Genomic DNA, 12,584 nt, shown 5'->3' with positions numbered 1-12,584 from the left:
TTCGGAGATATTACTGGTTATAGAACAATGGCTGAGAAAATATGTGGTCGATGACTGACTGATGTGAATATATAACGGAGTTTAGACTATAAATTGCGCAGTCCCTGGATAACGTCAGAGATGGTCATACGCAGCCAGTGTGTAAGGGGAGCCCATCCTGTAGGGCAGGCCCATCTACAATCGCTGATATACCCTTTTCAGACCGCCACCTCCGAACACTGGTTATTGGCACATGAACGTGCATAACCCGTGTTCATGTGCGGTCTGAAAGGTGCAAGGGTTGAAATTTCGAGTCAAGTGACACGGTATTTCAACCCTGGTCGTGAGCAGGGTTGAACACTTGTTCAACCCGGCTCACTGTGCGGTGTGAACGGGAGCCGGGTCGATGCGACCCGTTTTTCTCGCTCACACTCTCTGTACGGGCGGCGCTTGGAGATCATGTGATCTCTAAGCGACGTCACCAACCCGGCAATATGCCTGGTTGCAGTCAGCAGTAGCGGGGCGCCTGAGGCGGGTCGCACACTGGCAGCTCCCGTGTGTGACCCACCTGAGGTGGTCTGAAAGGGGTATAACATGGTGGTGGTGGCAAGTACTAGTGAGTGGGGGGTGAGTTGTAGTGTACATGGGGTTTTGTTTGTACATTCGTTGTTTTCCTTTTCCAGACTGGGACCATTGAGGAAAAGATCTTCCAGCGTCAGACACACAAGAAGGCACTAAGCAGCTGTGTGGTGGATGAGGAGCAGGACGTGGAGAGACATTTCTCTGTTGGGGAACTCAAGGAACTCTTCACGCTCAACGAGGACACAACGAGTGACACGCACGACAAGTGAGTGCGCAGGCCATTAGGATATAGACAGCTCTTTGCCAGTGCATCACGTTCATAAATTCTTGTTCCATTGATCCAGGGGATGGAAAAGAAATGTTCATAGTAACACTGCTGTCAGTTTCACCTCACAGGGAGAACCAGTTCTTTCCTGGCCACACAAATCTGATCAGTTCCCCTAATCAATTACACTATAACGTTCTGTACCGATTTATGTTTAAGTCCATGCAGCCGCTCACCCACTCATGGTCAGGAATTCCACACCTGGGACACCTTTAGCACAAGGAACCCTTCCTATGGTGATGGTGACACTGCCTGTCTTCTGCTTATAGTTATTCTCTGTCTGCGTCTTGGCAGATAAAGTTACTCGTACAAATCTTTGTATTGATCTCCATAAATAATTCTAAGTAATCATTAGGTCACCTCCTAAGTCAGCAATTCTAGTTTTCTACCCTCTTTTATACTGTATTCCTTCCATTACCTTTATTCGTGTAGCTTCTTCTCAAGTTCTCGTAAGCTGTACTCCATAGCTATAACTAGTAACTTACACAGTGGTAATCCTATGCCTGCACTGGCACTACTAAGTGCATCCAGGATCTGATGTGCCTTCTCCTTCACACCTCCGTTTCCCCAGTGGCATCACACTAAGGGCAGATGTAGCACTTTGAGTGGATATATGGTTTATGATTACACTTTATTTATAGGGCACCACTAGTGGTCCGCAGCGCCATACATCCTGGCAGTAAGGCTGTACAGGGTACACAGAACATTTGCAGCATGTTTGTCATTGATAAAAGCAGCATTTCCCATATAAAATATAAACATCTAGAATTTACATCTAGACCTGCGGCTATGTTTGGACAGACTCCTCTCCACCTTCAGTGTAGCCTGAGAGAAGTCTTGTCCTGCGCTCTATACTGGCTTCAGGGCTGGCAGGGAAGAGCCTTCAGCTCCGGTGGTAATGGCCAGGTGATGGGCTGTTTTACCAGTACCCTCGCTATGTGCACTTATGTAAGGTCTGCTGAAGGGGGGGCCTGATTCTGAGTTGGACCGATTTGCACCCTTTCTTGCGCCTTTTGCTACAGTTGCATCAGCGATTTTATTATAATGCTGCGCTGCAACAATACCTTTCCCTGGTGTACATCTGTGCATCTGAATATGCAAGGACTGAGACGCCCACTCTCAATGTCTACAGATGCTGCAGCAGTCGTGCTTTGTGCGTAGTAGGACGCGACCATTAGTTGCACCATTGAAACTAGCACCAGCCCTATGCAAGGTGCAGATCATCTGTATGGCCTCCATTATGAGCAATTCAGCGGTACACAACCACTATCGGTCTGTTTCACTCCCAGAAACATTCCCATACTACATTACATCTTCATCTGATTAGCCAACCCCACTGCAACCTTCCCAGATCGTACTATAACCTCCAATACATACATATATCCATCAGAAACACAATATGGTACATAAATGCATGTACCCCCGCAGACAGAGTACCCTGAAACCTCCAATACCTACATATAGCCAGCAGAAACGCATTACTAGGGGCGTGATGCAGCAAATGGAAAAATGCGGCCTAACCTCAGAAAATGCAGTTTCCGGCAGTTTGGCCACGTGCTGCATATGCATAGAGACATGGAGCCTGATTCAGACCTGATCGCTGCGCTGCAAATTTGCAGATGTCTGCGATCAGATAGTCGCCGCCCATAGAGAGTGAAAACCCGCCCAGTGCAAGTGTGCGAATGCATGTGTACGCCATGCAAAAACTTCGCCAGGCATCGGACATCTGCAAATCCGTTCGCAACTCACCATTGAATGTTTTTTCCAGTCTGTGCAACCTGTGCGTAGCCCAGGACCTACTCCTCCAGTGCGATACAAACAGGCTGATCGAGCCAGAGCTGACGTCACACACCCTCCCAGAAAACGCTTGGGAACGCCTGCGTTTTTCCTGACACTCCCAGAAAACGGGCAGTTATCACCCTGTCCTCTTCTTGTCAATCACCTTGCGAGCGCCTTGCGATTGAAATTTTTGTACCATCCTATCGCTGTTTGGTGTCGCGCCTGTGCATTGGGGTGCATGCGCAGTCATTCGATAATCGAACGCTGTGCGATTTCGCACAACATCAATCAGGTCTGAATTAGGCCCATGGTGAGGGAAAGGAGGTGTCCGAGAGACAGACATAAACAAACATGGGGCAAAGGAAGAAGTGAGGGCTGAGCTGGAGAAATAGGGCAGACAGACTGGTCTCTGATCACTTACCCCCTCTTCTACTGCCACTGGCTATTTCCAGTGCAGTCCACAAGACTTCACATAACACATTTGCAGGGTGGTGCTAGCAGAGTCCATGGTCGTGCTGCAGCTTCAATCCTTGAAGCAGGCGAAACCAGGGACGAGAGAGGCAAGTTTAGAGGCAGGGGTGGAGCCACACGAGTGCACGACAGATGCTGGCTGCTGTGTAAGCAAAGGCTGTGCGCTGCCTCACTATTTCAAAAGGCAGCGTGCAGCACAAGTTCTGGTGGCCCACAGATTTGAGAACGGCCCGCATCTAGCATTGGAGGTAGTCCAGAGCTCCTGCTCCACCCCCATTACACCTCCAATTGCTGCGACTTTGTTTGTCCTCTCGCATATCCCACTCTCGACTGGGCCGGGCGGGTAGTTGCACCGCTGGAGTCCACTATCTTAAATGTAAACCCCACCCCACTGATTTTAACATAAGCTGGTATCTGCTTTTGCTCCTTTAGTCTGTAATTAAAGGAGCAGAATCCGTTTCTAGTGACAGTCTAACCAGTGGCTACTGCCTGATCGGAGAGCTGCGACCATCCCCGGCCTGGCACATATTGTGAATTGACCCAGCAGAGAGATGGCGTGGGACTGGCCCAACGAGGACTAGCCCGCTGCCCCGGTGGCTCAATCCGCCCCTAAGAGGGTATTATAAATAGTACAGCACTCAAGAGTTTGACAACGTGCAACCTCAGCTGCTCTCAATAAAGAGGTATCCTAACCTAAAGAATGCTATAACCCTGAGTATGCTATGATCCTAAATTGAAAGACCCTAAGTTTTTATATTTTCATACTTCCAGTGGACCCAGATTGGGTCTGAGAGAAAGCATTCAGAAAGCTGTTCTGACCTTTTAGTAACAACTTTATTAGCCCAGGGCGAAGACAGAATTGGTATTAGGAAGACTCCGCAGCCACCAAAAAAATAGATTTCAAGATGGCTTCACATTTTCTGTCTGGTGCCATCCTTAACCAATTCTCCACTTCTGAAGAGGACCTCAAAAGGGATGACAGGTTTGTTCAGATAAGAGACTGGCCAAATCTTTAGAAAAACACTTGACCTGACCGGCATCTATTTGAACCATTTCTTATTTCTGAAGACATTTTTTTCTGGACAGTTTTTAACCTGGAAGTCCTGAACCTTCATCTTCGAGACATTTGAAGATTGAGTCCCTGAGGTTATTAATAAACATTATGGAGGTGAATGTATTTCTGGTGTTCATGGACATCAGGGATGTATATTCACATAGACTAATAGGGCTTTCTCAGATTTGTTGTCCAATCTCTGCATTATCTATTTCTCTATCGTCCTAGTGGATGCTGGGGTTCCTGAAAGGACCATGGGGAATAGCGGCTCCGCAGGAGACAGGGCACAAAAAGTAAAGCTTTAGGATCAGGTGGTGTGCACTGGCTCCTCCCCCCATGACCCTCCTCCAAGCCTCAGTTAGATTTTTGTGCCCGGCCGAGAAGGGTGCAATCTAGGTGGCTCTCCTAAAGAGCTGCTTAGAAAAGTTTAGCTTAGGTTTTTTATTTTACAGTGAGTCCTGCTGGCAACAGGATCACTGCAACGAGGGACTTAGGGGAGAAGAAGTTAACTCACCTGCGTGCAGGATGGATTGGCTTCTTTGGCTACTGGACATTAGCTCCAGAGGGACGATCACAGGTACAGCCTGGATGGTCACCGGAGCCTCGCCGCCGGCCCCCTTGCAGATGCTGAAAAGAGAAGAAGGTCCAGAATCGGCGGCAGAAGACTCCTCAGTCTTCTAAAGGTAGCGCACAGCACTGCAGCTGTGCGCCATTGCTCTCAGCACACTTCACACGGCAGTCACTGAGGGTGCAGGGCGCTGGGAGGGGGGCGCCCTGGGAGGCAATGTAAACCTATTTTTTGGCAAAAAATACCTCACATATAGCCTCCGGGGGCTATATGGAGATATTTAACTCCTGCCAGAATCCGTTGAAGAGCGGGAGACGAGCCCGCCGAAAAAGTGGCGGGGCCTATCTCCTCAGCACACAGCGCCATTTTCCCTCACAGAAAGGCTGGAGGGAAGGCTCCCAGGCTCTCCCCTGCACTGCACTACAGAAACAGGGTTAAAACAGAGAGGGGGGGCACTAATTTGGCGTTAGAAATATATAAAAAGATGCTATAAGGGAAAACACTTATATAAGGTTGTCCCTATATAATTATAGCGTTTTTGGTGTGTGCTGGCAAACTCTCCCTCTGTCTCTCCAAAGGGCTAGTGGGTCCTGTCCTCTATCAGAGCATTCCCTGTGTGTGTGCTGTGTGTCGGTACGTGTGTGTCGACATGTATGAGGACGATGTTGGTGAGGAGGCGGAGCAATTGCCTGTAATGGTGATGTCACTCTCTAGGGAGTCGACACCGGAATGGATGGCTTATTTAGGGAATTACGTGATAATGTCAACACGCTGCAAGGTCGGTTGACGACATGAGACGGCCGACAAACAATTAGTACCGGTCCAGACGTCTCAAAAACACCGTCAGGGGTTTTAAAACGCCCGTTTACCTTAGTCGGTCGACACAGACACGGACACTGAATCCAGTGTCGACGGTGAATAAACAAACGTATTCCTTATTAGGGCCACACGTTAAGGGCAATGAAGGAGGTGTTACATATTTCTGATACTACAAGTACCACAAAAGGGTATTATGTGGGATGTGAAAAAACTACCTGTAGTTTTTCCTGAATCAGATAAATTAAATGAAGTGTGTGATGATGCGTTGGGAAACACCCCTTAGGGTGGATAAGGCGCTCACACGCTTATCAAAACAAGTGGCGGTACCGTCTATAGATAGGGCCGTCCTCAAGGAGCCAGCTGACAGGAGGCTGGAAAATATCATATAAAAGTATATACACACATACTGGTGTTATACTGCGACCAGCGATCGCCTCAGCCTGGATGTGCAGAGCTGGGGTGGCTTGGTCGGATTCCCTGACTAAAAATATTGATACCCTTGACAGGGACAGTATTTTATTGACTATAGAGCATTTAAAGGATGCATTTCTATATATGCGAGATGCACAGAGGGATATTTGCACTCTGGCATCAAGAGTAAGTGCGATGTCCATATCTGCCAGAAGATGTTTATGGACCCGACAGTGGTCAGGTGATGCAGATTCCAAACGGCACAAAGGTGTATTGCCGTATAAAGGAAGAGGAGTTATTTGGGGTCGGTCCATCGGACCTGGTGGCCACGGCAACTGCTGGAAAATCCACCGTTTTTACCCTAAGTCACATCTCTGCAGAAAAAGACACCGTCTTTTCAGCCTCAGTCCTTTCGTCCCTATAAGAGTCATATTTGCCCAGGGATAGAGGAAAGGGAAGAAAACTGCAGCAGGCAGCCCATTCCCAGGAACAGAAGCCTTCCACCGCTTCTGCCAAGCTCTCAGCATGACGCTGGGACCGTACAGGACCCCTGGATCCTACAAGTAGTATCCCAGGGGTACAGATTGGAATGTCGAAACGTTTCCCCCTCGCAGGCTCCTGAAGTCTGCTTTACCAAGGTATCCCTCCGACAAGGAGGCAGTATGGGAAAAAATTCACAAGCTGTATTCCCAGCAGGTGATAATCAAATTACCCCTCCTACAACAAGGAAAGGGGTATTATTCCACACTATATTGTGGTACTGAAGCCAGAAGGCTAGGTGAGACCTATTCTAAATCTAAAAAAATTTGAACACTTACAAAGGTTCAAATCAAGATGGAGTCACTCAGAGCAGTGATAACGAACCAGGAAGAAGGGGACTATATAGTGTCCCGGGACATCAGGGATGCTTACCTCCATGTCCCAAATTTGCCCTTCTCACTAAGGGTACCTCAGGTTCGTGGTATAGAACTGTCACTGTCAGTTTCAGACGCTGCCGTTTGGATTGTCCACGGCACCCCGGGTCTTTACCAAGGTAATGGCCGAAATGATGATTCTTCTTCGAAGAAAAGGCATCTTAATTACCCCTTACTTGGACGATCTCCTGATAAGGGCAAAGTCCAGGGAACAGTTGGAGGTCGGAGTAGCACTATCTCGGATACTGCTACAACAGCACGGATGGATTCTAAATATTCCAAAATCGCAGCTGATCCTGACGACACGTCTGCTGTGCCTAGGGATGATTCTGGACACAGTCCAGAAAAAGGTGTTTCTCCCGGAAGAGAAAGCCAGGGAGTTATCCGAGCTAGTCAAGAACCTCCTAAAACCAGGAAAAGTGTCAGTGCATCATTGCACAAGGGTCCTGGTAAAAATGGTGGCTTCCTACGAAGCAATTCCATTCGGCAGATTTCACGCAAGAACTTTTCAGTGGGATCTGCTGGACAAATGGTCCGGATCGCATCTTCAGATGCATCAGCGGATAACCCTATATCCAAGGACAAGGGTGTCTCTCCTGTGGTGGTTACAGAGTGCTCATCTTCTAGAGGGCCGCAGATTCGGCATTCAGGATTGGATGCTGGTGACCACGGAGGCCAGCCCGAGAGGCTGGGGAGCAGTCACACAAGGAAAAAATTTCCAGGGAGTGTGATCAAGTCTGGAGACTTTTCTCCACATAAATATACTGGAGCTAAGGGTAAATTTATAATGCTCTAAGCTTAGCAAGACCTCTGCTTCAAGGTCAGCCGGTATTGATCCAGTGGGAAAAACATCACGGCAGTCGCCCACGTAAACAGACAGGGCGGCACAAGAAGCAGGAGGGCAATGGCAAAAACTGCAAGGACTTTTCGCTGGGCGGAAAATCATGTGATAGCACTGTCAGCAGTGTTTCATTCCGGGAGTGGAAACTGGGAAGCAGACTTCCTCAGCAGGCACGACCTCCACCCGGGAGAGTGGAAACTTCATCGGGAAGTTTTTCCACATGATTGTGAACCGTTGGGAAATACCAAAGGTGGACATGATGGCGTCCCGTCTGAACAAAAAACGGGACAGGTATTGCGCCAGGTCAAGAGACCCTCAGGCAATAGCTGTGGACGTTCTGGTAACACCGTGGGTGTACCAGTCGGTGTATGTGTTCCCTCCTCTGCTTCTCATACCTAAGGTACTGAGAATTATAAGACGTAGAGGAGTAAGAACTATACTCATGGCTCCGGATTGGCCAAGAAGGACTTGGTACCCGGAACTTCAAGAGATGCTCACAGAGGACTTATGGCCTCTGCCGCTAAGAAGGGACTTGCTTCAGCAAGTACCATGTCTGTTCCAAGACTTACCGCAGCTGCGTTTGACGGCATGGCGGTGGAACGCCGGATCCTAAGGGAAAAAGGCATTCCGGAAGAGGTCATTCCTACCCTGGTCAAAGCCAGGAAGGAGGTGACCGCACAACATTATCACCACATGTGGCGAAAATATGTTGCGTGGTGCGAGGCCAGGAAGGCCCCACGAAGAAATTTCAACTCGGTCGATTCCTGCATTTCCTGCAAACAGGAGTGTCTATGGGCCTCAAATTGGGACCCATTAAGGTTCAAATTTCGGCCCTGTCGATTTTCTTCCAGAAAGAATTGGCTTCAGTTCCTGAAGTCCAGAAGTTTGTCAAGGGAGTATTGCATATACAACCCCCTTTTGTGCCTCCAGTGGCACTGTGGGATCTCAACGTAGTTCTGGGATTCCTCAAATCACATTGGTTTAAAACCAGTCAAATCTGTGGATTTGAAGCATCTCACATGAAAAGTGACCATGCTCTTGGCCCTGGCCTGGGCCAGGCGAGTGTCAAATTGGTGGGTTTTTTTCTCAAAAAAGCCCATATCTGTTTGTCCATTCGGACAGGGCAGAGCTGCGGACTCGTCCCCAGTTCTCTCCCTAAGGTGGTGTCAGTGTTTCACCTGAACCAGCTTATTGTGGTGCCTTGCGCCTACTGGGGACTTGGAGGACTCCAAGTTGCTGGATGTTGTCAGGGCCCTGAAAGTATAGGTTCCAGGACGGCTGGAGTCAGGAAAACTGACTTGCTGTTATCCTGTATGCACCCAACAAACTGGGTGCTCTTGCTTCTAAGCAGACTATTGCTAGTTGGATGTGTAATACAATTCAGCTTGCACATTCTGTGGCAGGCCTGCCACAGCCAAAATATGTAAATGCCCATTCCACAAGGAAGGTGGGCTCATCTTGGGCGGCTGCCCGAGGGGTCTCGGCTTTACAACTTTGCCGAGCGGCTATTTAGTCAGGGGCAAACACGTTTGTAAAATCCTACAAATTTGATACCCTGGCTAAGGAGGACCTGGAGTTCTCTCATTCGGTGCTGCAGAGTCATCCGCACTCTCCCGCCCGTTTGGGAGCTTTGGTATAATCCCCATGGTCCTTTCAGGAACCCCAGCATCCACTAGGACGATAGAGAAAATAAGAATTTACTTACCGATAATTCTATTTCTCGGAGTCCGTAGTGGATGCTGGGCGCCCGTCCCAAGTGCGGATTATCTGCATTACTTGTACATAGTTACAAAAATCGGGTTATTATTGTTGTGAGCCATCTTTTCAGAGGCTCCGCTGTTATCATACTGTTAACTGGGTTCAGATCACAGGTTGTACAGTGTGATTGGTGTGGCTGGTATGAGTCTTACCCGGGATTCAAAATCCTTCCTTATTGTGTACGCTCGTCCGGGCACAGTATCCTAACTGAGGCTTGGAGGAGGGTCATGGGGGGAGGAGCCAGTGCACACCACCTGATCCTAAAGCTTTACTTTTTGTGCCCTGTCTCCTGCGGAGCCGCTATTCCCCATGGTCCTTTCAGGAACCCCAGCATCCACTACGGACTCCGAGAAATAGAATTATCGGTAAGTAAATTCTTATTTTTGTGGCACTTCGTTTTAGGCTAGCAATGGCATCAAGAGCCTTTAAGAAAGATAATTGTGGCTCTGAGAGCCAGAGGTGTTAGTGGTCCCTTATCTCCAACTGTTCCCTGGGTCCATATGTAGTTGATGTCCCAGATTTTACAGTTCCACAGTTGCCTTATCAGTTATAATTACAAAAAATGGAGTCTTATTCCTGTGCAGGTAGTCTTCTGACACCATTTAGCTTAGTGTTTTCTTACCGGAAGACAACATTCTTCAATTACAGAGACTAAAAATGTCTTTGATGTCTTGCAGATAGACCTCTGCTCGTCTAGGCATGACAGGTCTAGGAAAGATGGCATCCGACTTCACAGTTGTTTTCATTGCCACTCAAGAAAGTTCCAGATAGAACTCCTATGGAAATGAAACAAATCACAATATAGCTTATCCAGACTAGTTCATCTGGTTATCTCCAAAAATGTAATTGTCGGTCCTTTGTTGGCTGATGGTCAACAACCTCAGTGGAAGTAGTCTGTTCACTTTAGAGGTCATAGTTCAAGACAGAATCAAAGACACAATCCATGTTCTGGATTTAAAAACAGTTAAAACTTTTTTGTAAAAAATTAAGTCTTTTCTAACAGGAAAGCTGATGAAGATTCAGTAGTGCCACAGTGTTGGTATGCACCCTCCTTTGGAATTTACAACTGGTTTACGCATTCCCTCCTGTAGCAGCTGGCAAGATTTTTTTTAAATAGAAAAAAAGGGAAGGTATTTCAGGCAATTCTTGCCAACAATACGGTACTATTTGGTGTGACAACGAAGCTTTGTAGTGGAAGCACACACTGACTCTGGACTTATGCACTACGGGTTATTTTGTCAGATTGACCACAGACCAGTTTCCATCATATAGTTAATGTTCATACAAGGCACTGACAAAGGTCCCAGGTCCTCACAGAAGCTCCCAAACAACCCTATCAGTAACTGAAACCTTCTTCCTAGTTACCAGCCAGCTTTTCCAGCAATGGTCATCAAGATAAATCCCCCCAGACACTCTTTACACCTTAGACGACTCCTCACCTTCCCAGACTGATAGGCAAACAACATTCCCACCTTTCCTTCTTAAGGAGCTCCGATTAATTGTTCCCACAGCCACCTTTACACCCAGGATTCCAGACTACATTAGGATTTTACTTAATTTTGTCATTTTACTAAGATGACTGTTTCTTATTCTATAAGATACAATGATCTCTGAGATTATCAAACTGCCCCGTCTACCATTCATGCAACCATTTAGGGGAATGTTACCATGTTGTTATCACTATTCTTTAAATGCCCCCTAGCAGATTGGTTAACCAGTCAGGGCTCCAAAACTTGCATTATACAGTAGCGAATGTCTCATACTTTGTCAGTAAAATAACTCATTTTAGAATATCACTATATGACTGCGTTTCACAGGCATCACTACCAAAATTAGGGTGGTTGCTATATTTTTGGACTCTTGCCAAGTCCAGAGTGGAGGTAATGCCCATAGCACCCTGTCAGATTTTAGCGATATCTTCTGAAATGTACTAGATAAATGAAGGCTAGAATTTGCTATGGGCAGCACGTTCACGTGGCGGTATGATTTCTGGAATCTGATCACTCTTCGTTCTCTTCCATTTAGGTTCAGATGTCGTCGCTGTGTGAATGGGCGCCAGGTCCGCCTCCCGCCGGATGGCACTGACTGCACCTCTGATCTGTCTCAGTGGAACCACTGTGCCGATAAGCGCGGCCTACAGGACCAGGTGCTGATGGCGGCATGGGATGCTGCCGTTACGTTTACATTTCACCACCGCTCCCATGAAGAACAGAGGGGAGTCCTATAGCTGTGCAGTACCTGTTAGTAGTGATCAGGAAGCCACGCAACAAGGGAATATCATCTCCGTTTTTTGGAGATGGGAAGCCACAGTGATAACACAGGACAGCAGGAAACTAGCTCCTGATCTTCAGCTGCCAGCTCTTCTGTGTCTGATCTGCAGGTTAGCTGGTAGATTTGCTGGTTTGTGAGATACTGCGATTCATGTTTACGTCCCACAAATGGGTCAGATTATCATCTGTGGTCTGATACTAAAGATATTGACTATGACCGGATATAACTGCTGCCTTATGCTATAGCGTGGACGCTCGGAGTGTCCTGCAGTGTGGTTAGGGTCTGTGTCTGATGAATGGCAGAAGATACAGAAGGGATTGTACATAAAATGCTTGTTTCAGACAAGACCCCTAATATAATGTTTCTGTGACATGGGGGGAAGATCCCGTCACGTCTGCTTCTGGTGTCCGTTGCCCTGACTAAGAGATCTCTTTATGGCTGGATTATTAATGCCTATAAGTTATCCTGACATCCTGGTGTGCACACATCACTTTCTGCATGTGAAAAGATGCAGCAGAGATGGTATTTTTTTTCTAATTCCAAAGCCTAAATTAAAATGGCCTTAAAAAAACAAACAAACAAAAAAACTACAAATGCTTGTTCTGTGTGTGATTTACTTAACGTGCCAAAGTTACGGATTTGTGTAATCCCGTCTCCTGCAAGCCTGAGAGGTGAGGTTGTGAGGATTCTCCCACCCTCAGTCCATCACCCAGTAGATTGCAGAGATGGTTCCTCTGACAGATGAGTTATTTGGTATTTGCTGGTACATCGGTGATGCCACACTGCCTGTGTATATTATCACCATGTTCTGG

General features: G+C 47.4%; 1 protein-coding gene across 1 annotated transcript in view; it reads left to right on the top strand.

Moving 5' to 3' along the window:
- RAD54L (RAD54 like) overlaps nt 1-12,366 on the top strand; it is a 94,126-nt gene extending 81,760 nt beyond the window's left edge. The window contains exons 17-18 of the mRNA XM_063939505.1: nt 663-826; nt 11,527-12,366. Of these exons, the coding sequence (XP_063795575.1) occupies nt 663-826; nt 11,527-11,728 (366 nt within the window). The 3' untranslated portion in view covers nt 11,729-12,366. The remainder of the gene's footprint in view (nt 1-662; nt 827-11,526) is intronic.
- The last annotated feature ends 218 nt before the right edge of the window (nt 12,367-12,584 follow it).

Source organism: Pseudophryne corroboree, chromosome 9, assembly GCF_028390025.1.
Source record: "Pseudophryne corroboree isolate aPseCor3 chromosome 9, aPseCor3.hap2, whole genome shotgun sequence".
Lineage (NCBI taxonomy): Eukaryota > Metazoa > Chordata > Amphibia > Anura > Myobatrachidae > Pseudophryne > Pseudophryne corroboree.
Note: the sequence above shows the minus strand (reverse complement) of the source record. Positions and strands in the feature narration are given on the sequence as shown.